The 25,707-nt window shown below is 47.9% G+C and overlaps 1 protein-coding gene and 1 long non-coding RNA gene across 2 annotated transcripts in view; one reads left to right on the forward strand and one right to left on the reverse strand.

The window, feature by feature from the left end:
• LOC141924149 (uncharacterized) overlaps positions 1 to 25,707 on the reverse strand; it is a 53,495-nt gene that overhangs the window by 27,538 nt on the left and 250 nt on the right. Inside the window, exon 2 of the long non-coding RNA XR_012623467.1 lies at positions 13,443 to 13,505. This is a non-coding gene — a long non-coding RNA (uncharacterized LOC141924149). The remainder of the gene's footprint in view (positions 1 to 13,442; positions 13,506 to 25,707) is intronic.
• Positions 145 to 25,624, forward strand: ADA2 (adenosine deaminase 2). The gene is made up of 10 exons (XM_074826092.1): positions 145 to 301; positions 1,362 to 1,687; positions 4,621 to 4,846; positions 11,823 to 12,033; positions 15,102 to 15,229; positions 16,356 to 16,446; positions 16,748 to 16,856; positions 17,783 to 17,940; positions 18,811 to 19,013; positions 19,952 to 25,624. The coding sequence occupies exons 2-10, from the start codon at positions 1,375 to 1,377 to the stop codon at positions 20,058 to 20,060; spliced, it is 1,548 nt and encodes a 515-aa protein (XP_074682193.1). The 5' UTR covers positions 145 to 301; positions 1,362 to 1,374; the 3' UTR covers positions 20,061 to 25,624.

A 25,707-nucleotide genomic window follows, 5' to 3' on the forward strand; every position in this document is an offset into this window, starting at 1 on the left:
CCTCAGCTGCCTGCCTGGGCGCCTCTGTCCTGATTTCTCATAACCTCCCCTGCCTCCTCCTCCTCTTTATATATTCATGAAGCGGTAGGGACGTGAATAAATAAAAGCTGAGCAAGCTGGAGCGGCAGCACAGGAAGAGGAACTGTGCATGCTGGCGGGTGCCTTGCTCTGCACCACTGGGACGGATCCTGCCTCTTTATCTTTGCTGGGACAGTGCCGGCTTGCAAGAGAGATAACTGTTCCCTGCTCTCTCGGGCAGCAGCTGGATGAGCTCTGGATGCAAGGAGGAGGAAAGTTAACAGTAAGTGAGTCGGTCTCACCAGGGATAAGATATCACCTTATTTTAGGATGTTTCTTTCTCTAAGTTCAGAGCCAGGCCTGACATGGGGCTGCATCTACCCCTCCTCTGTTTCCAGCACGTTGCTCCCCCAGCACGCCCTCATCCCCTGGGACCCACTGATGGGGCTGAGGGTATCCTGGTGCACCCATGGGTGGAAGAGAGGCTGGAAGCAGAAGACACATGCGCAAGCAGGGACTTACTGTGCAATTCACAGGGGACCATTTCAAAATGTTGAGCCTTTCTCTAGCCTGCTTTGCTCTGGAGAGATTGGTGTGGAGGGTCACTAGAGCCTGGTGTTGAAGGATTATATTGCAGCTGTGCTTTTTTGGGAAGGGCAGAGTTCTCAGAGTTCACATGTGCCTATCTCCTGTGATCTCTTACTACTCCCATGGTCTCCCTTCTGTCCTTTTTTTGTGGGATTGTAAGGAAGGGACACACCTTTGTCACTGCAGAGGAAGCTGTGGGGTTTTCTGCCTGCAAATTAACCGCTCTGATAGCTGGGATATACTATAAGGGTGCAACAAGGTCTTCTCTTGACTGTAAGGAATCAGGATCCGATTAGCTCAAGTAAAAAACAAAAGCATCTCAAGTACTATGGCCCCCTGCTTCCCTCCCTGGGACACTAGCAGCATGGCCAGCACCTTATCACCAGCACCCTTTATTCTGAGGGGGCTCCATCCCAGCTTGCAAACCAGAGTCCTGACCTCACCAATCCGCTATTCCAGGGCTAGACCTTTGCGATATTGTGGATCTGCGTGACGTGCTGCCAGCCTGATCAGGGGAGGAATATCTCCTCTCCACCCTGCCCAGAGTCTTGCTGTGTGCAGTCAGCATCGTGAGGAGTGTGCGAATGCATAGCTCTAAATACAGGGGACATTGGTACCAGATGCTCCCCCCAGTACTGAGCTAATTAACCCACTACTTCTGCAGGATGGGCCAACAGTTTAATATCCCAATGGGTCATTGCTAAGGTATCACCTTCTGACCTGTGCTAATGCTCCAATCTTCTCCTCCTGCCTAGGTGCAGCTCTAAGATGAAGCCTCCATCTAGGCAAGGCATAAGGCTGGCATACCTTCTCCTGAATTTGGCTTCCCTCTGCCTTCCCACCCCACTCTGGAAGGACCGGGACTCCCTAATGCAGGAGGAGAAAGCCCGTCAGACTGGCAGCAATTTGGTGCTGAGTAGACAGGAACAGCAGCTCAGCACAAAGCTCGTAAACCTCAAGAAGGAGGAGGTTGCAACAGCCATAACTACAGGACAGTTTCCTCCAAGCATGCACTTCTTTCGGGCAAAAAGCCTCATTGATCAGAGCACGGTGTTCAGCATCTTAAAGCACATGCCAAAAGGTAGGCTTGGCCTAGGGATTGCTTGTCTTATTAATCCTCCTCTCACCTTTTGCTTTCTACGACAGAGCTGGGACAAAGCACAAGACGTGGCAGACAAGCTTATAAGAACTGTAAATCGTGTTCACTGGGTTCCAGGAAAAGCCGTGCCTCTGAGCTTGGGGACAGGGCAGGGGGAGAGAGGAAGAGGGGGATGGATTGGATGAATACACATTTCCAGCAATTGTAGCATTTGGTATAGCTTACAATATGGATCCTTCAGCCTTTCAAGTGTGGAGAAAGGGCAGAGGAAACAAAGACAACAAGACACCACAGATATCCATATTTGCTCAGCACATTCCAGCCAGGGCCTTTCCTTTTCCTACGCACACATACCACAGGCACATTACTGACCACGTCTTAGTCCACATCTTAGCCAAAAATACTGTATCCCCCAATAAGTCTTTCTGCAGGTGGTTCTGTAGCAGACCAGGAAGTCTACTGGAAAGTCTTGGGGCACTAGAGGAGGGGAAGGTGCTACCTCCAGCACTGCATCTTTATTTACTTGTTGAATGCAAGTCAAAACCTGTGTTGATGTGACGTATAGAATGCAATAGAAAAACTACTGTATTAACTCACTTAGTCTCTCTTCATCAGGTTTAGCTCTGTGCACTTATAGGAGACCTCTGCTTATAAAGGCAGGCATTTCTCCTCATCTTTAGAGATGTTGTTTCACCCCTGTTGTGCAGCAAGCTATGTGCTAACGGGCTGCCAGGCCCTATACCAAGAGGGTTTCTGTACTCTGCAGAACACACAAAGTTTCAAAGGCATTTGGACCATTTTAGGTTAGATAGCGGTAGGAGATTGTCAGGTACCTTCACTGCACCATCCTGTGCATCCTCCAACAAGCAGACGGGACGCAGCAGCATCTGAAAGCTCAGTACTCCAGGTTGCTATGGAAAGGGGGAGAGGATATTTTTAACCAAGGTGAAATCCAAACCACCTAGGCTGGGTAGCAGAAAGCCTAAAGTCTCCGTGTCCCTGAGCTGCTGACAGTTCAGCAGAGAGGCAGGGGGTTGAGGTGATCACAGGAGGAAGTCTTTGACTCCCAACTGACTAGTTTCTCCCTCTACATTTCTGGTTCAGTAAGGAAGTATCTGAACAAAGTGTCTTCTTTAACTAGAGCTAGGAGACAGCTGCAGTGAACATTGTCAATACTCCTGTGATTCTGAAGAATGAACCACCTGGAAGGGTGGGTGTCTTTTTAGATTCAGAGTCCCATGGCCTTGCCCATGTGGCTGCCTGGAAACAGGTTGGCTTTGGAAGATTTGGAAGTCAGCTTCTCCACCTGAGTATTTTTCACTTGCAAGGCTGTGACACTGGCATATGGATAAGAGCCATCTTTCTCACTTCCCAGCTTCTCCCTCCCAGCCTCTGGTGGGATGAGGATCCCTGGCTTGCAGCATCCTAATCTGTTACCATAAATGGTTGGTATGTCAGAATTGTCATTATCCTTTTGTTGCTGGATTGAACAGGAAGGAATTTAAAAGTACTGCCCTCTTCACCTCCAGTGGGCTATCTCTGATACCAAGGAAGAATCAAAACAAACAAAAAAAACCACCCCGCACTTCTCCATCCAGGAGATTTTAAAATGAGTTCTCAGAATCTTTGCAAGAGTCATAAGCTTTTAGGGCCAAGATCACATCCTTGTAGCTGCCTGAGTAGGACCTACTCTTAGAGGCTTCAGTCTTGATCAGAGTCACTGGGAATTACTGTTGTTTAAAGCACTATTGTAGTTTCTATTGCTGCTCATATAGGAAAGAGGCAGCATTGCCAGCAAGAGGAAGGTCAGGTCTAGACAGCTGTGGCATGCCTATTCTGTTGAGGGCAGCAACCACAGTTGCTCAGCATTTTAAGTCAGATGCTCTGTAATAGGAGATCATAGACATTATAGTCTATATTAGATTAGTCCACTATAAATTATAGTCTTGAAGTTTGACTAATGTCACATACATACCAGTCTTTTGTTCTTGCTACTCATGTTTTCCCTTTACCCCTAAGGACATCAAAGCCATTTTTCCTGTGAGGTCTCCCCTAGACTAATACATATCTGTAAGACTTTAGCGCTCTCAGTATCTTCCCTTTACAAAGGTGAAGTTTAGGTCAAGCACCAATAATGTAAGAAGTCTCTGCAAAAGAAGAGATTTTTAACAAAACAAAAGGATGGGCTGAGGAAGGTAAGCATGCAGAGGATGCTTCCCATGCCAGGAAGACTGGCAGTTGCCAACATACAGCACAATAACAGAGTATCCCAGAGGCCCTTTGTGCTGGCCAGCAGCAGATGTACAATGTAAGTGAGCATGGTTTTGATAAGGCATAGAAGTAGATGGTACTTCTGCATCTGAGTACAATTCCCCGGTGTGTCATGGTCTGGAATTTTGGTGTACACCAGAACTTCAAAGAGATAAAAGAAGAGACACAGACTAGATGCAACAATTGAGGCTAGGATTCAAATAGCTTAGATACAGAGGCTCGCTTCAGGTCTGCCAGTCAGCTAGCATGCCTTGTAAACTGCTGCCTACTGTGCAAGTTCCTCTTTAACTCAGTAGGGCCTGAGCCAGCTCACAGCAAAGTCTGTCTGAAAGACCTTTAATAACTCAGAGCATTTTCCATCCCAGCGGAGAAGCGGAGCTCCCTATTGATTTCCCCCCTCCCTCCACTCCCAGGGGGCTGTCACGCTCTGCCTGCCCCGTGTTTGATGTGGAGGGGGCCACATGTCCCAGCACGGGGGAGGCAGAGCAGCCGCACAGTCTCTGCTGGGAGAGGTCACTCACAGCCACCTAGAAGCATTTCCAGATGCCCCTGGATGGGCAAACTCAAACTATTATCACATATAAACCTCAGTTCCTTCTTCTCAGTTGCCTTATCTCATTAGGATATACTTTTCTTCCCACCAGGTGCTGTCTTACACCTGCACGACTATGCCATCCTGAGCGTGGACTGGCTGGTGTACAATGCCACCTACCTCCCCAACTGCTACATCTGCTTCACTCACACAGGCACCGTTCGGTTTCGCTTTTCCAAGCCTAAACCTCCTCACCCAGTGCCAGCCCAGTGCTCCCAGTGGGTTTTGCTGGAGAATTACCGGAAACAGCTGCGCAACGTGACTGAGTTTGATAACAGGTGAGTGAAGAGGGGTTGCAAGCCTGCAGGTACTTCATGATAGCATTGTGTAGCCAGCAGAATCACTCTGGTCTACCTTTCCCATTTGCTTGCTGCTCTGAAAGTAGGGAACTCAATTTAGGGCTGCATACACAGAACAAGCAAGTAGCAATATAAGAGCTTGAAGGTTGCAGCATTAAGTACACCAGAACTAAGGACCATCAAAATCGAAGATTTCTGTGCACCCTCACTCTGGCTGATTGTACAGATACGTTGAAGGCAGTGGTTTAAGTAGATTTATGTCACCTGCCCCCACCTCTCATCAGCACCCAGGCTGCATGTACTCCCAGCATGGGACAGGGCTGCATAGTGAAAGACCTTGCCTCATCCATTAAGGTACACAGGGACAGGGTGAGGAAGTCAGGTAGCTGATGAACAGGCTCTTCCCAACAGCAGAGAAGACATTTGTAAAGTCATTGTCTTGATTCAGAGCAACAAGTTGGGCAAGCTACTTATGTTAGTTACTGCACTAGCAAAAAAACCCCAAAACACCACAAAAGAAAACCCAGCCTCTCACTCCAAACACCAACCTTGTTTTCTGAGGACTGTCTTTGAAACCCCACTGGTACCCACCACACTGAAGCATCAGGCACTCGTTCCCAACAGGACCCTCAGGCACCAGGAACCATGACTTGCCCTCCTGCCCTCAGACAAGGGGTTACATATCAGCCTGGGCACAGCCAATGAACCCTACACACAAGTCCTCTGTCTTGTAGCAGTCTCCCCACCTCAACACCCTCCTGCTAACACAGCTTCTCCCCTTACAGGTGAGGCCTCCTATAGCTGTCCAGAAGCTTACGCCTCAGATAGCTCCCCAAAGCATCACCCACTCTCTCACAGGAGCTCCCCTCCTTGCAGACAACTCCTACCTTAATTGCTGGCAGCCTTTTATCAGGACCAGGTGTTAGCTGGCTGTTCAGCAGCCACCTACCATTTAATCACTTACAGGTGGGTGAGAATAGCCTGGCTCCCCCACCAGCTGGTGGTGACAGGAAGAGGGAGGCCTATCTCCCTATCCAGGGGCTACAGATCCCAGGACAAAGCCCTGCCGAAAGGCCAGGAGGAAGTGTGTAGTTTTGCATGGCATGTGGTGGGCTGGAGAGAGCATGCTAAATAATGCATGAAGTCAGACACTGAGTGATGAGAACAAAGGAAAATATTGAGTAGCAATCCATTCAGAGGGCACCACCATCCACAGTGCTAGGGGGGCTGGGGTCCCACGGACAAAAATAGTATGGGGTGTCATGTAATTAAAGGCAACATTGCTGTACCAACACATAAGGCTGGATTTAGGTGATGTGGGTGACCCTAATTACAGCAATTCCTAAATGAAACTTGATGGGGTTTACTGTAGTGATCTTCAGTGAGGGTGTGTGCTTTTAAATAGAGACCTAACCCCTCTCCACATGGAAGCTGTCTGGGCTCTGTGCCCTACAGATCTGGGAAGGAGGTCAGGTTGAGAATCTGAGGAGCTGCCAGACCTTTGGCATGGTATTGCCTTCCCTCCCCAACAACAGCAAGGGGCAGGGCAGAGAGAGCTGACTCTCAGGGGCATCCACCAACCCTCTTCTACGGAGGTCCAGAAGGGAAGGAGAAAGTAGTGCCAGAGCCAGGGCTCATGACCTTTTATATCCTGAGACTCAACTGTCCTGACACACGATGGAAGAAATAAGATCCAGTGAGAAGTCACGTAGCTGCGTCTTCCAAAGAGAAAATTGGTTCCCCATTAGCTCCCTTCAAGTTCTACTGGGAGTGATGAGGAGGGAAAGACCACAGCACCAGCTCACTTCAACCCCACCAGGACACCCATAAATAATGTACAAGAGATTGGATTTTGCATCAGCTTCACTTTCTTAAAGCCTATGCAATTGCACTGAACTGTCTCAGGAGCAACCCTGCGTTGTACTTGTTTTCGGTTGTAAGTCCATAGCGTGACATCCCTTTCTGGCTGAGGCTAGAGGCCATGGCATCCTATACACCTAGGAGGATGGAGTTGTGCATTATTTGGCTCCCTATGTTCCTGTTTGGGAACATGACTTCTTTTCAGAGGTGGTGTTATCACATTCCTCTTCTTTTGTATGAGCTGTCTGACATCGTCTAGTAGCCGTAAGTCAGAGCAGGACTTCAGAGTGGCAGGCACTGCACAGGGACACAAGACAAACCCTGCTACCAAGGGTCTCCCCAAGGGCAGAGGGGAAACTGAGGCAGAGATCACTGAAGTGATTTTCCTCAGCAAATGTGTGCCAGAGCCAAGTGCAAACTTGGATCTCTTGCATTCTGGTGCTTAGACTTACTCATTTGAGTTATGTTGTCCTTCATTTCTCGCCCTTCTGTGCTCATCACCACAAAATCGCAGAGGAGTCATTGCACATAATGTGCGAACACACGAACAACAGCCACATTGAGGCGCTTCCTCTCCTATTTTAATCTAATCCCTGGGTACTAGTATAGGGGTTAGGAATGTTTTTTGGCCGTCTGGAAATAGGTCTCTAGCCAGGAATAGGCCCCAATCTGTTCTGCTTCTCAGTTTCTGGAAACTCTCCCAGTCTCTTGAACATGTGCATCCCAGGCTACCTCTTTCCTGCACTCCTCTTTGCCCTTGAGCACTGACAAGCTGAGAGAAAGCAGATGTCAGAGGAAGGAACGGATGGATAGTTGGGTGGTTTCAAGGAAGTATCGAGGGAATATGGCAGCAGAGAAGGGCTCTCATGCAAGACAGGGTGGATCAGCAAATGTGAAGGGAACAATGGAAATGTTTCTGAGAGGCTGCACCTCTTTCACCTTACTGCATTCCTGAACATTTTTGCTGTTTGCATTTTTAGGTACATATGCATACATATACATATGTGTGTGTGTGTTTTGGAAGGAAGTCTTTTTGTTTGTTTCCCTCAAAAGAAGGTTTAATCATTCCTATTCAAAATACACATCTTATGAGCCAAGACCCTGGAGTATTCTGTTACTGGTAAGCTTCCAAAAGGGTGCTATTATGAGAGCCAGGAGACCACGGGCCAGGAGATAAAGAAAGGAAAGGAATTTTGTTTTGAGACTTAAAAGAAAAAAAAAATCCTAACTTATTTATTTCACAATCAATTATGATATAGGAGAATGTAATTTTTTTCCTCAAGATACAACATAATGGCCACTGTCTCTAAAGAAAGAGCATGCCCTTAGATATTTAGGGAAACAATGTTGACATTCCAGGTATTTGTAAAATACCACCACACCCCCCCCTGCCAGCAGCCCGAGGATTAAGGCCGTGCCCGGCAGCGCAGCTCCAGTGGCCCAGCGGAGCTCTCTATCACCAGGATGAAGTCATCTGTGAGGGAGCTGACACCACGGCCAAGGCTGCGGGAACAACTCCCCTGGGCGCTAACGGCTGCCCGGACCGCCATCACCTTCCCCTCCATGTCCTCCGCCTGCCTTATCTCACAGAAAAATAGGGCAGTGTGTGTGTTACAAGGGGAAAAGAAGAATAAAAATCCACTACAGAAACAAAGCACTCCACTCCCTCTACAAGTCTCCCCTTGGGGAGAAGAAGAGGGGACGAGAGAGAGAGAAAGCGAATGAACCACATGTGACAGATGTTAGTCACACTATTTAATGCACCACTGGAAGACATTCAGATACTACGGTGAGGAGAGGGGTATAATTACCCATTGAGAACAGAAAAAGAAGCAGGAAAAAGAATGCCTTTAAAAACAAGGCAACAAAACCCTTTGCTTCTGCATTATATAGCGCAAGAAAGAAAAACGGGGAAAAAGAAGAACAGGAAAAGAGAAAGCAAAACCACAGTTGAAAAGAAATAATCCTTAGCTGGTTGTTTTAGCTGTGCCCCTTTGGGCATATGCATTGCAATAGCATTGTTCAGTGCATATATGACATGACATGGAAGGCTATTTGTAGTCTGCACCTGATCACTGACGAGGGCCCATTCCAGAAAAGAAGCAAAAAATGTATTTATGAAGCTTTGCTTCATCTGCATGAGCTACTGATGGCAAAAGCCCCTGAACCCTTAGGAGATTACCCAGTTATCAAGGATGGATCACTATTACGCAATAAATCTTCAACAGTTATAGGGATCAATAATCAGTCTCAAAGGGAAGGGGATTATAAAAAAAGCACAATTTGATTTATGTGCTTTTAGGAGCAGGGCAGTGTGGGGATTTATTGCTGTTTCTAGCCCAAGAGCACAGGCTAAGTAAACAACCACAAGTTTGTACAGCTAGATTTAAAGGCAGGGAGGGAAGCTCTGTGCGCACCCGTTGCTGGAGGAGCCGAGTTCTCACAGGACAAGGGGAGAAAGCAGTGGGAGCCCAACTAACCGCCCATCCTTATCTGAAATGAAGCTGCGCGGGGCGGCGAGAACGGGCTTGCACAGCCTTTTGATCCACGGGGAGGTTTTTCCCTCGGTGCTTGCAGGGCTGGTGGGAACAGCCCCGCTCAGCTCTCGGCTTCGGGCAGGTGCTCTCTGCTGGTGCACAGGGTTGTCGGGGAGCTGCCCTTTGGCCAGGAGGGGACTGGAAAAGTCTCTTTTCCCCAGCTCTTCCCACACAAAACCTCCTCTCCCCTCCTTCCTCTCCGCCAGCAGCTGGCCTCCACCGCAGCTCCAGCAGCTGGATCAGCGCCTTCAAGATGCCCCTGGCTCCTGCATTCCTGGTTTCTAGGGTGATGCTGTGGTGTGTGCTGCTGCTGCGTGCTCCCCACTGCCCACCCCTGCCGTAGTCCAGCTCGGTCCCCTTTGGTTGCATGGATTACTGAAGAGTAGCCGAGGTTGCCCAGTGTCCAAGTGATAACAGCACCAAAGCCCCTATTGTAATGTGTGGGAGGGCAGGAGGGCAGAGCCAAAGCTAGTGTGGAAACCTTAACCCTGAATTTTTCTGACTGTTGAACATTTAAAACCTCATCCTTAACGTGCTATGAGCGTCTCTTTATGTACAGTTTTGCTTCTAAAATTGTTCCCAGCAAAGAAATTAACAGAGTGAAGAAAAAATGAAACTGAAGCCGCTGGAAGAGGGTCCTTAGAGCATGAAACAGCAGGCAAACACTGGCAGAACAGTCTCCATTTTATGGGCAGGATAGAGGGACTCAAAAGGGAGGTACCTGCCCGGGATGTCTTAACTTATGAGTTTGGACCAGATCACATTTTACATCTGTAGGAGGGAGATTTTTAATTCCATCCACAGAAGCCTCCTGGAAGAAAGTAAGAGTACAAATCAAACCCACACCTCCCATATAACTGAGCAGACAACTGCACGAGGATGGGGGCCAAGACATCAAACATGAAACATTATTAAAGACCAGTAGCTGTTATCAAGGGGAGACAATATACTTGGATGAAAGATGAAGCATGGTTGAAGGTATTTCTATCTGAACCTGCTTAGCCCTTGATACTAGATAAGCATCAGGCCTGGCCAGCTCTGTAGCTTGCTGCGATGGCTTCAGGTTGTCCACCCAGGAATGAAGTTAATCACCCCTGTATTGCCATTTAGACTTTGCCCACCGGCCTGAGAAATTTATTACAAACTCTTCTTCAGGTGGCCACCAGCGGAGGGAAGACAGCTGTTGCCAGAGGCAAGGCTTCGGGTGGGATGAAGGCTATCAACTTGTCAGAGGACAGTATTGCAGCACAACGCTCACCCTGTCCTAAATACAAGCTGTCACCCACAACTAGATAATCTTGCAATTACTGGCTCCCTTAAACTCTGCTTGATAAAACTACCCACCGCCTCTCTGGATTTCTGAAAGAGGCTTATATGCCAGCTGAGCCTATGGAGGAAATAAATACATTTCTGTCCCACTAAGGAAAAGTCAGGACCCGTGATTCTTATCAGTTGTTTCCCAGCAGATGAATCTGAAGAAGTTATCAGCAAAGCAGGCAGGATATCAGGTTTGTTCCACTGGGGGGAGAAGGATTTCTGATTCACAATCATTTTCCCCCTGCTTATATTAGATGACATATTTTGACAATATGAAGGTACCAGGGCAAGTTACAGGCTTAGTAAGCAGGTTGATGGTGGCCCAGTACGTGGCATCTCCTGGAGACTCGGTCTGCCTTTAGGTGGTGAACTTAGGGCCAGGTGTCACAAGTTTTTACATGCATTGAAGATCTTTGGGAGAATATATTGTCTACAGGAGTGATGTAATAGCCTACTTTTGGATTAAGGATAAGGTGGTGAGACACTGGAACAGGATGCCCAGAGAAGCTGTGTCTGCCCCCTCCCTGGAAGGGTTCAAGGCCAGGCTGGACAGGGCTTTGGGCAACCTGGGCTAGTGGAAGGTGTCCCTGCCCGTGGCAGGGGGGTTGGGACTAGATAATCTTTAAGTTCTCTTCCAACCCAAACTATTCTATGATTCTATGATACCCCTGGGTAGCAGAGTGCAATTCTTATAAAAACTTCATACTTGCTTTTGTAACTCTATTACTACTCAAGATTTTGCCCTCAAAAAAGGAAGGGACGGGTTTGGAACACCTAGTCTTACCCTGCTTGTAGCTCAACATGTGGCATATGACTTTTTACCTGTCAGCTATTATTGTACCAGCCATTAGAGGGGTAAATATATGTGGCAGAAAAAATGATCTGAATGCTTCCTAGTTGCACCAGTCATTGTTACACCTGTTGTATTGCAGTGCCAACAGGCTCCGAGTTAGATCTTGGGCCCCTATTGTGGCAGGAATGGCTTTGCACCTTTTCATGGTCCTGCCCAAAGAACACATGCCTCCTTCAGCACAGCGGCTGCCCTGCTGCACCCCAGAACATGCAGGTGGCAGAGTGTCACGTCCACAAAGCTTGGTCTCTGACAATAAAACTCACAATGGGAAACCTATTTCCTCCTGTACTGAACATCCAGACACCAGCCAGCAACTTTTTGCATGCTGAAAGCCAGTTGTCTTGTTTGCTATTCTCATTTTTCCTCTTCTCTTTACCCTTTTCTACAGCTTGCTGGGAAACTTGACCCTGGTGACGGATGCCCCTGAGCTGGCCTACCCTTCTCAGACTGTCATTTGGAAAAGATTTGAAGAAGTCTTTCTCATTGCCTCTGGACTTATCTGCTATGCACCTGTGTTCAAGGCCTATTTCTACCAGGGGCTGCTGGAGCTCTATGAAGATAATGTACAGTATGTCGAGATAAGAGCTATCCTGCCTCCGGTACGTATTTTTTGGCTTCTCTAGTATTCTTTTAAATCCTTATTTCTCCAAAACTTTTCTCAAGCCCTATCTTGAATTTAGTTTTTGGATGTTTGCATACCTGCCTTTCTAAGGATGCTGGAAAACCTTGATCATATTCAAAGGTCTTTGTTGGAGATTTGCATAGGCAAGGACTTGAAAGTGAGAGATACTTTGTTCTTAATGGCTAAGGAAGATACTGTGGCAACAGCATAAAACTGCATGGTACAGTCTGACTGGGAGTTGTGTCGAAATCTTGCTGGTTGGGGAGATGTATATCAGCTTTGTCTGCACCAGAATCACCTGTTCTGTGGCAGCTCTTCTGGAACAATTTCCCATCTTGAACAGAGACTTATTCTGGAATAGTTATGTTATTTTAAATCCACAGCTTATTTCAGAATGATTTCTCTGAACAGGTTAGTAAACCAACTGGCAAAGCATAGTCTTCCATAGTTTGCAGACAAAGTAAAATTTTGGCAAGGTATGTGAAGTATGAACTGCTCCTTTCATTGCTACGAACACTAAAATCTGTTGGTAATAGTTTAGGCCTTTCTCCCTGCGTGTCACCTGGAGCTGGTCAGATTGTCCTACAACCCCATACTGCCCCAGTGCCTTTCAAGCACCAACAGAGCCCATCGCTGTTCTTCGGCTGTAATGGTTCCCACTTTCCTGGTGGCAATTTCAACGCTGCAGGCACACCTTTCCTATACAGTTCTCCAGACCAGCTCGAAGAGGGGCAGCAGGGGGGTGGGACCTTTGTCAGCCTTACCAAAACAAACCAACCGGGGCTGCTACTCCTCACTACACCGCCTACCTCTATGTTCTTAACAGTCCATTGCAACGGGAATGAAACTGCTGTGCAAGGTCCATCTATCTGGCAGCACCTGAAGGACCAGGTGGTGGTGGTGGTGGGTTGTGCGTGGGAACGCCGGTAGCATCTTGCTGCTGGCACCACGGTGTCCAGTGGATGGAGCTGCCATGCTGACATCCCACTGGGGACCCGACTCCCAGATGTGCCTGTCAGCAACTTCCTTAAATCATTGCCCTTGCATGCAATGGCTGGTGAGCTCCAGCCAGCTGCAGATGAATGTCAGTGCCCCAGCAACCACTGCAGCTGCCAGACAGGCCTCCATAGCCACCCCGTCAGCAGACAGGAAGGTGCTGTGACAAATTTGGAGGCTGATCTGGCTTTGTGCATGCCTCCGCCCCAACAGCTGGGGAGCAGGGCTGCTAACCCTGCCCTGTTGCAGCTTGGGCTGGCCTCATGGCAAAATAGGGCTCAGTGTCGGGGCTGCAGGCTGGCACTCTATCGTGCCTGAGATGAGAAGGGTGTATTGAAAAGAAAAAAAGAAAGGAAGGGGAGAAGACCACACAGCTTATATGTATCTTACTTTGCTGGGGTTTGGTCATGAGCCAGTTGCTCTGAACTCAGTCACCATCTGTCTTTGGGATACCTGGAAAGAGAAAATAACAGCAATGTCAAAATTCTTGTGCTGTGAGACAGTGTGAACACTGGCATCCCCCCAGGTCACATAGGTTTCCGAGCCAAGAGTATCTGTGATGATACAAGTGCGTGGGCCTGACTGGAAAATACCCTGCGTTTACCGGCAGCCCTTAGACATGGTTGTACTGTCTTTTGAACAGAAGCTTGGCAGGGAAGATTCGTTTCCCATCCAGCCCCTAATGCTGGCTCCAGGCGTGGGAGCCTCCAGAGCCCCTGGGCTTACTCGCACCCAGCAGCTCAGCGTGCTGTGAGGTACAGGCAGTCAGGCTGCCTGCAGCCCAGGTCGTTCTGCGAGGGCTGCGAGGAGCTGCGAGTACGCTGGGCTGCCGGCCCTGACGGGCAGCGCAGGCAAGGGGGATGAGAGAGAAAGGAAACACTTCGCCGTGGAAGTCGAGGTGAGCAGGGTGTGACAGGAATAGCGACATGCTTGTGTGGCTGGAGTTCCTCTACAAGGCTCAGACAACAGCGCTGACACTCTGCAAAAGCTCGCCTTGCAGCAAAGCCTGCCAGAAGCGGCCCCTGAAGTAAAGTAAATGAAAGTCGGGATTTAGTGTGAAACAGCAAACATTGTGGAAAAGCCCCCCAAACCCAGCTGTGTTTGCAAATTCAGCTGTGTAAAGTTTCACATTCCCATGGGCTGTAGCAGGGGAAAATTCCCCCTGAGCATTTGCGGCTGCTGGTGTCTGCATGGGGGACACCATGGTGTGACGGGGCACAGGGGCTTAGTGAGGGGCATCACTGCAACGGGCAGCACCAGAGGGGAAGTAAGAAGGTGGAGTGGACCAGAAGGCTGAAAGAGAAAAGAAAAGAGAGGAGAATGAGAACAAACGGAGTGATTTCAGCCACTGTTTGTGAGTGACTCCTGGCAGGGCCTTTGCGGGTTAGTATCAATTGGGGCACGCAGAGTCTACACGCCTGCTGAAATCAGGGCAGAAGCCCTGCATATAGCCCTGGTAGTGAGGAACTCACAAAGTAAGTTGATGAGACAGAGCATGCCAAAAGGATTATTTTTCCCAGTTTGCAGGCAGAGAGCTGGGAAAGTGTGGCAAGACTAAACAACTGACTCAAGGTCACAGAGCAAACCTCTGGCAGAGGAGAGCAGAAGCCCAGCCCAGCTGGTAGCTTATGGAGCTCAGCCCTCGTGTGCCTTGGGGCTGCCTTGGCTGACAGACTGCCACTGCAAGGCACAGAGCGTGTGTGAGCCACCAGACGGCTGGACAAAACGCCCCAGCATTTGATACAGACATGAGTAAGAAGAGGTCATGGTCTCCTCTGGGTACTCAAGGGCACTTGCTTGCCATGTCTGAACATGGAGAAACTTGTTTCTTGTATCACATAGGAGGGAGGAAAACCACTCTTTGGTTCTTGCCAGCTTGTAAAGGCTTCAAGAAGAAAATGTTCTGCACAGATTTAACTGTTTTTTTCTGCCCTGTTGCCAGGACCGCAGCACATTGCTTCTTCGCAGGTTTTCTTCAGTTCATTTCTCCCAACCTCCAACAAAACACCTCTTCCAACTTCTGCTTGTCATGTGCTTTTCATCCTGCAGGTGTATGAACTGGATGGCACCCGGCACAATAAGTCATGGTCCGTGGCAACCTATCGGGAAGTGACCAGGCAGTTTGTGAAGGAGCACCCTGACTTTCTTGGAGCCAAGATTATATTTACAGCACACAGGTAGAGGCTGAGCTGGGCTAAGAGCAGCTGTGTGTGGCTGGCTGTGCTGAGGTGGAGGCGGCGGTGGGGAGAGAGGAGTCCAGGCCAGGAGAAGTGATGCTAACGGCTAGGCTGAAGTGCCACAGTTGGTTAGCAATGCCCATGTCCATCGTCAGACCCGGGGTGTTGACTCCCGAAGCATTTCCTGGCACGTGTAAAAGGCTGAGGATGAGAAATCATCTATATAAGTCCGCGTATGTGCGAAGTGACCAAGGTTAGCTCATGGTGTGCACCAGAGAGACAAGTGTCTGCGAGCCCTGGGTGAGGGAATGAGCAAGGGGAGGGCTGCTTGCGTGCGTGTGTGCGTGTCCAAGCCATGTGTGCTCTCTTCCCAAGCCTAGACATACTCCCCCTCTCTGCGGAACCTGAAGCAATGACAGCAGTGCCTGAGTATGGGCAGTCGGTATTGCAAAGGTCCTTGTGGGACCTTGCAAACACTGTTCTCCCAGCAGCCTTTGTACAGTATGTTAGTGCTGCTGTTCGCAGGCGGGCACAAGGCTGTTCTCCAAGTCAGCCAGATGCCATGAAGTCATGTGAGGTGATCCTGAGCAAATATAACAGACCTCTCAGCAGCACTTACTCACTCCGGCTCGGCATGATGCCGTTCCCAGTTCAGAGCTGGCTTGCCTCTGGCCAGCTTGGGTAGGGACAGTCTGTCTGCAAAATGCACTGTGATGTTTAAGTCCAATAGGGCTGGAAGAAATCTAAATTTAAAACTCTTGAAATGAAGCTACTGTCCCACCTCCCAGCAAAACAGTTGAGAGGAAAAAAAAAATTTAAACATTTTCTCTCCATGCTGTTGTGTTCCCTGCTTGGTAGATGGGAAAGCCAGTGAGTCAGACAAGCATGCCTCAACTCCAGTGACAGCAGGGTCTAGCCAGGCATTTCCTGGTCATTCAGGGGTTTCCTTTCATAATATCAATTTTCTACTGCTGTTACTCTGGAGACCTGAAGATGGTTGTCAGATTCAGGAGCAACTTGTGCATTTTGGAAATACCCCTGGGGGCCCATTTCACAAGTCAAACCCAAAGAAGGCAAGCCTTCTGGGAGTGAGCCTCTGCACTGCTTTCTCTCTCTTGCTCTTTAGGATGCTGAATGTTTCCCAGATTAAAGAAGCCATCGTCACTGCCATGGCACTCAGAGCCCGCTTCCCAGACACCCTGGCAGGCTTCGACCTGGTAACCGTATTTTTTCTGTGGCTTCGCGTTAACCCCTAGAGGTGCGATATAACTATATGTATAATATGGCATATGTTTTATACCAGAGCGAGATCCTCTGCTGCTGTACTGAAATCAGTGTAAATGAATTGCAAATCCTCCAGCTAAGGATTTTGTTGAGGGCAACTGACAAAATCCCCTGAAAGAATCAGCTCCCTATCCCACAGCATTGTAATTCAGTACAGTTGGCACCTCAGTGATATATAGCTCAGTCCCACCATCTTCCAGAGAATGTTCAAAAATACCTTCCTCTTTCCCCCAGGTTGGTGATGAGGATGAAGGTCATTCTTTATGGGACCTGAAGGATGCTCTGACCATCCCGTATTCTCTGGGGGTCAATTTGCCATACTTTTTCCATGCTGGGGAGACTGGTAAGCATGAGGACTCAAGGCCTGTTATTGCTTGCAGAGGCAAGTGGTGGTCTTGCAAAGCACAGAAGAAGCAAGCCTGGCTGTATCAAGATGATGTGTGTGTGTGTGTATACACCTGTATATAATTGGTTTTCCCTATGCTTCTCCCCACATCAGCTTGTTGCTGTAGCATTCCTACATGGCACCTTCCCTACCCGCTCCTTGCTCTTGACTGTAGGCATCATGTTGCTCAGTGTCTTTGCTCTGTGTGTGACATGGATTCATGCTGCATGAGTTATTGCTGGTAGCCATTTCCTCCTCAGAGCAGCGCTTACCTCCCATCCACAGTGGCAGCAGAAATCCCCAACCATTATTTTACATTATAAGGTGAAGGAATGTCTAAGCCAGCCTCAAGTCTTTCCTGAATACACTCATCAAAATAACTGATCATTACCCTTCATTCCTGGGGCAATGTATTATTATTTGCAATATATCATTCAGTCCACATGGGTGGGATTTATCCTAACCATGTATGACAGTTGTGTCTAATTTGTGTGTTATGCTTATTGCATGTTGACATCAACAGAGAAGATGTCTACATCTGAACTAGTTACCCTAGGCTCCCTTTATACATCTCATCCTAATGTGCAGGCTATTCCTCAGAAATCACTAGTTCTCTCCATTGACTGTGAATGGAGACCAGCATGATTAGCTTAGCTGTAAGAGCAATACTGTGGACATCTAAAGCCGGGTGAGATGAGTGGCTATCTCTATGCTGGGCAATGTCCTGGGCAGATTTGGATCCCTGTTTCACTGAAAATGGGAACTCAGAGCATGAGCAACTCTCTCACCTTGCAACTGGGACATTTTTTAACAAAAACATCTAGCAGTTTGAGAAGATGTATTTCCTTGCAGCATTGCAGTGATTCTTACCTGTCTTTGCTTAGTCTGGCACGGCACCTCTGTAGACAATAATGTGCTGGATGCATTGCTACTGAATACCAGCCGGATTGGCCACGGACTTGCCCTCACTAAACACCCAGTAGCCAAAAGTTTGTCTCGGAAGAGGGATATTCCTGTAGAAGTCTGTCCCATCTCCAACCAGGTATGTTGGTAAAAGCTTAGATCTTGGAGCTGAGACACTGGAATGGGATTTACCATAGCAGCTAGGAGCAGCAGGGAGCTGGGGGGCAGCTAGACATTTTATTGCACCCAGGCTGGCTCAGTTTTCTTTGCAGCACATTACACTGCAGTTTGCTACGTAGACACATGTTGTGTATATATAACGCTTGTAATGCCAGTCGGGTCAAAATAATTTAAATTCCTATCTAGAGGAACCTGGGAAGGCAGTCCTCCCTAGTGGAGATGAGGCCCAGAGCCAGGGAGGTGCCTAAAGATACATAATGGAAAATACTTCAAAGTCAGGAGGGCCAGAGGCTGAAAAGCTGGGATTGTAACTGGAAGTCTTTTCGTTTTCTAGAAGTCATAACCAGGGGGAACTCTTTTGCAACACATTAGTGTGGTGCCTTTTGTCCCCTGGGTGCAGCAGAAAGGATGCTCTGGGGTAGAGATGTACCGATGGGAGCCTTGAGGGAGAGAACTCTGATACCAGCTCCAGATGCCCTGGGCTAAGCATCATGGCACATACATAACCAAAAGACTGTTCCTGAAATGCTCACAGTCAAATTGTTATAAATAAGCAGAAGTTATTCAGCCCACTGGCCTTAATTTAGGTGTTTAATTTAAGAAACCAGTCTCCTTGTATAGTCAGTGGAGACAAGTAGTCACCTCCTGCAGCAGTTCAGAGCAGAACGCCTAACAGGCTCTGAACAGCCCTCTGGAGGCTCTTCCTCCCTTATGACTACCTGCTGACACAGGCAGCTATAGCAGGTATGCAGTGTGAAGGGTGCCATAATGTAAACACGGCTACAGCAATAACCTGATGTGGTGTTGTCTCCCATCCTTTCCCACTGAGGTCCTACTGTTGGTACCTGACTTGCGGAGCCACCCTGCAGCTGACCTCATGGCTGAAGGGCACCCCATTGTGATCAGTCCTGATGATCCCCCTATCTTTGGGGCAAAGGGAGTCTCCTATGACTTCTACGAGGTGTTCATGGCCATCGGAGGGATGAATGCTGACCTGAGGACCTTAAAACAACTTGCACTCAACTCCATAAAGTAAGTTCCTTACCTCTCTCACCTGGCCATAGTAATGTTACGGAGACTATCAGCTTGCTTCCTGGAAAGCCACTGTATTTGGGTTTTGGCTGCAGGGTGTCTCCTCTGGATTAACAGAAGGTCAGTTCATGTGGCAAAGTATTCTCTGTGTGTCTCCTCCAAGGGCAGGACACAGGGACTGCAGAGGCTCCTCTGCCTGTGCTCTTGAATGCCTTTCTCTAACTCAGTGTCTTATTCCCCCTTTTCCATCCTTTGAGAACTTGCAACCAGCATCTGTTTCTGCATACAGGAGAAATCTTATGTCTTTGTATCACTTGTCTATTTCTGCCAGAATTTGACTTGCTGCGTTGTTTGCCATGGCCCACTGGGGAAACACAGGAAAACAATCTACCAGCATGTAGTTTGGGTTTGTTTAACCACTTTTTCTATTTATCTGGACAGCTCTGGATGTCCCAAAATAGTTTAGATATGGTGCTCAGGGTCTTTCTGTACTTTCCTAGACACTTGTCTGTTTGCCAAATCCTGTGCCAATCCTCTCGTCAATCCCAAGACCCGCACGGCCAGGGAGACAACAAATACTCTTATTTCCTACCAATTTGGACCAAGCCCAGGGCACATCTGAAAGCAACAGCAGTGCTGTATCTTCTCTCCTAGCCACTGGGTGCTGCCCAGTGAGCCTCCAGCTTATGCAGACTGCGCTGTTTGTCCTCATGGTGCAGGACTCAGTAGCTGTTGATACGGCCATTATGCTTCTTGTCCCAGCATGAGCCCAGCGGGCAGGAGCTCAAGGCTCTTTATACTATGTTACTCTGTGCCGTGTAGGCATGTCTTGCAAGGGTTAATCTATTGCTGCTTCCTGCCTTTTCATTTTGCTCACTGATCTTGAAATAGTTGCCCCCTTGTCTGCTCTCTGATACTGACTTTTCTCCTCCTCACAGATACAGTACCATGCTACCAGGTGAGAAAGCAAAGGCCAAAGAGGTCTGGCAGAAAAAATGGGACCAATTTGTGGCTGACCTCTCTGATAGCTTTTTGAGGGAGCTTTAGAGGGGAGAAGACTCATCTCAGACGACATTTGGCGAGCCAGAGCGAACTTATTTCTAAGAGGGAGACTGCTTCTTCCATGTCACCTGAGTGTATGAATGAACCTCAAAGTCTCACCTGGCAATGGGTGATTCTGGTAAGCTGGGCTTGATGGACTTAATACTAAGAATGAGCTGCGCTATGCTGTGAAAGTCATGGACTGGAGGTGAGAGGGAACAGTGAGCCTTTATAGCAACAACAAAAGAACACCCTGCTCAGAATAGTCAAAACAATTAAAAATTGCCAGTAACCAAATCCTGACATTCTTATTCAGGAAAAACATGCTTTCTAATTAGAGTTAGTGGGAGATTGCCAATGTGAGGATCTCCAAAATTCGCCTTATCATTACAAAATGCAGACCTTGTCCGGAAACAGCTAAGACAAACATCCAACCATTTGGGCCACTGACCTTCAGGAGAGCAAGGACTGAAAATGACTCTTGTTATGTTTAACCCTGGGCCTGCTGCCAAAATAGCACTGCTAGGTTGAAGAACCAGTCATAGGTCTGATGTCTGCTATTTCAGGACCTACCATGGCTGGATATGAGCTGATGGAACTTGCTCCCAGAACATTTAAGCCTGGTTGCACAGTGACCATAAAGCCAAAAAGAGGTGCCTCAGTTGCCAACAGTTGTTTTTTTTTTTACTGCAAAATCTTTTCCTGTCCTCTGGTCACAAGGAAGCCAAAACACTTTTCAGCTGAGAAAAAACACCCTGGCTTACAGATCCAGCTTAATTAAAACTGTCCCCCTGCACTGGGCCATGCTAACACAGGCCTATGCATTTACAGGAAACACCTTTTGGTTTCAGGGGTTTCTACTACCAGCCTTTGTTGCCTAACCCAGAGTGCAGTTGTGCCCTTATTCAGCCTGTCAGACAGATTTTCACCTACACAGAGAACTACTCTCACACTGTGGATATCCACAGTGTTCACTTGGACCTTTGTAGTTTTCAGCTCTTTGGCAAAATGGTATTTCAGAAACTACACAATAAATAGAGTCTGGACAAGCAGATTCCCTTTCTTAACATCATCAAAAATATCAGAGGAAGAACTAGTTGCAGGGAGATTTAAAAAAAAAAAAAGAAATCTTAACCAGGATGATAAACAAATTCAGCAAAATCCTTCGGCACTCATATCCCAAGCCCACAGCCAGAATCAACCAGCGTTTCTCCCTGTCTTCTGTACAATTATGCTGGTTTGCATCAGCCAAGGGAGAATTTAGAAAAGTTCCTGCTGAAAGACATCTCCCTCCTCTGAGTCACAAACTTGCAAGGACTGTCGTTTCCTGATCTGACCAGCTTGGGCAAATTGGCTCTTTTTATGTTTTCTGCTAATTGTCTCAAGCTGTCTGGCCATAGTGTTTATTTCCACTGACCTTGGTTAAAACACCTTAGCAGGAGGCAAATATACTTACTACAGAAGTGGATCAAGCTGCGCAGCCTGTGCGTCCCCTGTTAAATTGCCCACATTTCACAGGCTGCAAGTTCATCTCTAGCTATTCCAGGGAAAAGAAACCCCACACTACAAACCCCATAACAAAAACCAAATAAACCCACAAGGTTTATGAAGGTGCCTGCGTTGCAGAAGCCAGAAACACAAACCACAGAAAGCAAAAAGTGAGAACGCAGTCACACACCTTGCTAATTGAGAGGGTTGAGTGCCTCACACCCCTTTTCAGCCACAGCTGCCTCTACTCCAGCTCTCTCTGCTCACATGCCCCACACCTTCCTCTGAAGCACCAGCAGCTAATCTTTGCAGGCTGGCCTTTCCTGGGCTTTGATAGAGATTTGGTCCTGGGATGAGCTTTATACCAGAGGAGGAACTAGAGTAGAGCTACCTTCCCTCCTCTGCCATGGGTGTTGCATACAGAGCTCAGTCTAAAGTCCCCAGGGTAGGCTTTGGTCATGGTCAGATTATAAATGCTGACTGGGAAAAAGCCTTATTTGTAATGCTGCTGAGGAAAACTGCTGCAAATAGGTGGAATGGCTGCTAACTAGTGACCCAAAGCCATGTCCCTCTGATCTCCCTGATCTTTCAGCTTTGCTATATGTGGATGGACAAAGATCTTTTATTTGCCATTAGTTGATTCTCCCTTAAGTGAGCTTCTTTGCTGCCAGGGTGAAGCTAATCAGTACAGAGTCTGTGTGGGAGGAGCTAAGTTCCTCAACACAGGTTAACCCATGTCTGTTCCTTTTCTGCCACAGTGCAAAAGTTGCAGCTCTTCCTGCCCATGGTCTCTTGAGGGCTTGAACCACTGATGGCTTTTTGGTTACCTGTAGTCCTCCCTCCTCATTACCCGCATTAGCAGCAGAGCTAGATCTTCTGTTTGCCAGACACTTGCTGGGACCAGTTTACCTGTTGTGTCCAGTTTGTTCTTGCCTTCCTAGGAAAAGCCTGTTGCTCACTTGGCCATTTACCTACTTTGCATCAGGAACTGTGATGTGATGTGGCCCAGTGGAGCCACCAATGAGTGATGGTGTTCAGGATTACAGCACAGAAATCACTGGGGGTTTGAAATTGTACAGATCTGAGGTGATCTTCAGATGAAGCCCTCAGAAAAGTGAATCTTGACTCTACAGGGTTATGTCTGCATTTGTGACTAGCCTAGTGACTCCACTTCTGCTGAAGGTATCCATCTCAGGATTGGTCAGATAGTAGAAACTTTTCTGTCCTGATCACATATGTTTAAATGTGAACCTGAACCACATGGAGAAGCCTGACTGGTGGTGTAGCCTTCCTTGGATCCCTCCTTGAACAGGGAATTGCCGTGTGTGGTGACTGGGGCTTCCCGAGAGTCCTCTGGCAGTAGATGGGCTTCAACCATTTTTGGCGCCTTAGCGAGTGTGACAGAAGGAGGGCCAGCCTGCTTTACTGCTGGGGATTAACTCTTCTTAGAGCAGGCTTTAGGCTGAAGAAAGGTGCAAATTGAGAAACCCAGACTGCATCCACACCTCTCTAACTCTAGGTGTGCAAAAAAGGAGGGATTTAGGCTGGACCACAGCAGTTAAGAAAAATCAATCCATTCAGATATCCACAAAGCTTTGGGTAAATTTGGCTGTGGGGCTTCATTGAGACTCAGGTCAGCATTTGCAGTAGCATTTCAAGGATTTTGCTGCCAGCCTGTTTCCTTACCCTCAGTACCTTGGCTGCCTGATCACATCCAAATACACATGCTCACATGCAAATACATTGCATATAATGCTTTCTTGCCTGTCTCTTTCAGAACATAGTATATATTTAGATTTTTAGACCTGTTTTAATTGTGGGATTTATTTTCCTTTTTCTTTCTGTTAAAAAGAACTGGGGATACCTATATTTGATGTAAGGTTTTAATCTGAAATGTGCAGTGGAGGGGCATGTTTCACGTCACTCAGCCTGGAGTACAGCTATCAGGGAGTCTGAAATGTCTTCACAGCATGCTGCAAAGGGCAATTTGATCCATGGGGCTAACACGCTGTGAAGTCAAGCCCAAGCCACCTGGCAGAGACACTACACAGGTCCTCCAGCCCCCTTTCCCCAAACCACACAGTAGCTGCATCCAGCTCAGGGCTGCGTTTTCATACAGAAACCACCCGACGTACATGATTTGCTTGTGCTACCTCTCCTCGTGGTACAGTTTTGTACCATCTCTGTGGTGGTTACAGTATGAGAAAGTAAAAGGAACTACTGAAGGTCATTTTACCTGCTTTTAGCATGCTTTTAACAGAGGGAAACAAGGAGAAGAGTAAATGCTACATAACCAGCCCATTCTTTTCAAAGCTGGCAAGTGCCTTGTGGAGCACCAGCTAACTACATGGTACAACTTGAGGCTCTGCCCAAAGTACTGGTGGTGGGCATGGGAAGAAAGGGCCAACTAGAGAACTTGAAAACAAGCAGGGCTGGAGGCAGCCACAAGAGTGGTGGGAGGCTGAGTAGAGCAGACCTAAAGGGGCAGAAAGACCCCCCACTTCAGTCTCCATCCAGAGTCAGAACAAGGAAGGAGAGTAGAAAATCCATGGAATTTTCTGTGATGGTCACTTCAAGCAGCCATAGGAATACATCAAGCCTTATGCCTGTTATCTCCCCCGTCTGTTTCTCCCTGTGGCCTCTTCAGGTTCAATTTGTTCAAACTAAAGGTGTATGGAGCTTTGTTTGCAGCACACTGTGTCACAGGTCTAGGTGTTTTGTTGCAGAGCAGCTTAGACTGCCTTTGGGGCACTTGAGCTATTGAAATGTTTGCCTCCTGGCTACTCACCGGCAGGAAATGGCTGATCCAGCAGTAGTTGCTGCTGTCAAAAATCATGCCAATAAAAACAGAGGAGTAAAGTAGCTGGTTGAAAAGAGAGATAGGCCCAAGTGAGCAGCCGGATCTGTATGTCCTGTGAGCCTCTATCACTGCAGTGGGACTATGCAGATGCCAGATGCTAAGCAAAGCCCTCTGGCCATAAAACAGGGCTACAGATGTGTTTTCCACCAGCTCCCAGTGCTCAGCCTGCTCCAGGTTTTTCCTCCTTTAAGTCTCTGAATTAGTGTCTTCACAGGTAGCAAGCAGAAGGACATTTCTTTGGCCAGAAACTTGTAGCTCTAATTGGCTCAGTACTTAATTTCTTTCTTTCCAGGCTTGCAGCAGTTGCAATCATGGCAGGTATATCAAGTGTTTTCTGTCTGCTGAGGGACAGGCAGGTGAAGGGTCTGGCTCTCAATTCTTCTGGCTTGTCATTTTTATCAGGCTGTGTCCTCCCCCTTGGTCATTACAGGATAAGAAAGGCATTTTACTGTATTTTCTCAACCTTTAGCTTGTCCATCATTCCATGAGCAGGCTGCAGCAGAGAAAGAGATAAACCGAGGGGGGGGGAGGATTGGTTCAGGCCATTAGAGCCTCTGCAGTAAGAAGAGAGTTGGAAGGTATGGCTCCTTTTGAGGGGGATGTTAGAAGGTCAGGAAGGAAGGGGTGATGACAGGGCTATGAGTCTAGGGAAAACAGAGCTGCAACATAGGAACCCATGGGAGAAGGCTGTGGGCAACTGCCTATTTGCTTGTCCTTAAAGGCAGCTATGAAAGGGGTGGGGGAAACATCTAAATACAGCATAGACAGGGGAAGAAGGAAGAGGGAGTCTCCTATGAACTGGTGTGAGAAGGGCAGACAGACCATCTCTATGGGTATTAGGGGATATGGCTGTTGCCAGGTGTGCCTGCAGAAGAAATCATAAGGCACATCCATGTATAATGTGCAAAATGGGAAGCTCCTAATAGAGTCACAGGGAAAGTCTCAGCTCTCGAAGGGAAAATTACATGAGTGGGCATTTAACACAGGGATGATGGGCTAAAGTCTGTCTGCTGGTGCTGGAAGGATGAAGGTTCATCAGGCAAAGCAGACACTTCAGGGTGCAGTGCTTGGCAGCCATGCTGTCGTTGGTCCCTGCTGCGTGTGCCAGGCTCAGCTGGTGACCGACCGCTGGCAAACTCCCTCCGTGTTGGTTTAAAAATAAGCGCTTCAGCCTGTTGGACTGACAAGTCTTCCTTGTAAAAATAAATACAGCAGCTCTGCCGGCCTGCTGGGAATGCTCACTAGGGTACACACATGCTTTGGGGGCACCTCTTCATTGGTGGGTACCCTGGCTGGAAACACGGC

This window comes from Strix aluco, chromosome 5, assembly GCF_031877795.1.
Source record: "Strix aluco isolate bStrAlu1 chromosome 5, bStrAlu1.hap1, whole genome shotgun sequence".
In the NCBI taxonomy this organism is placed as follows: domain Eukaryota; kingdom Metazoa; phylum Chordata; class Aves; order Strigiformes; family Strigidae; genus Strix; species Strix aluco.

Coding starts and splice junctions, on each gene's coding strand:
- ADA2 (XM_074826092.1), top strand. CDS start 1,375: ATGAAGCCTCCATCTAGGCAAGGCATAAGGCTGGCATACCTTCTCCTG. Junction 1,688..4,620: donor CTTAAAGCACATGCCAAAAG/GTAGGCTTGGCC, acceptor TCTTCCCACCAG/GTGCTGTCTTACACCTGCAC. Junction 17,941..18,810: donor TCTGTCCCATCTCCAACCAG/GTATGTTGGTAA, acceptor TTTCCCACTGAG/GTCCTACTGTTGGTACCTGA.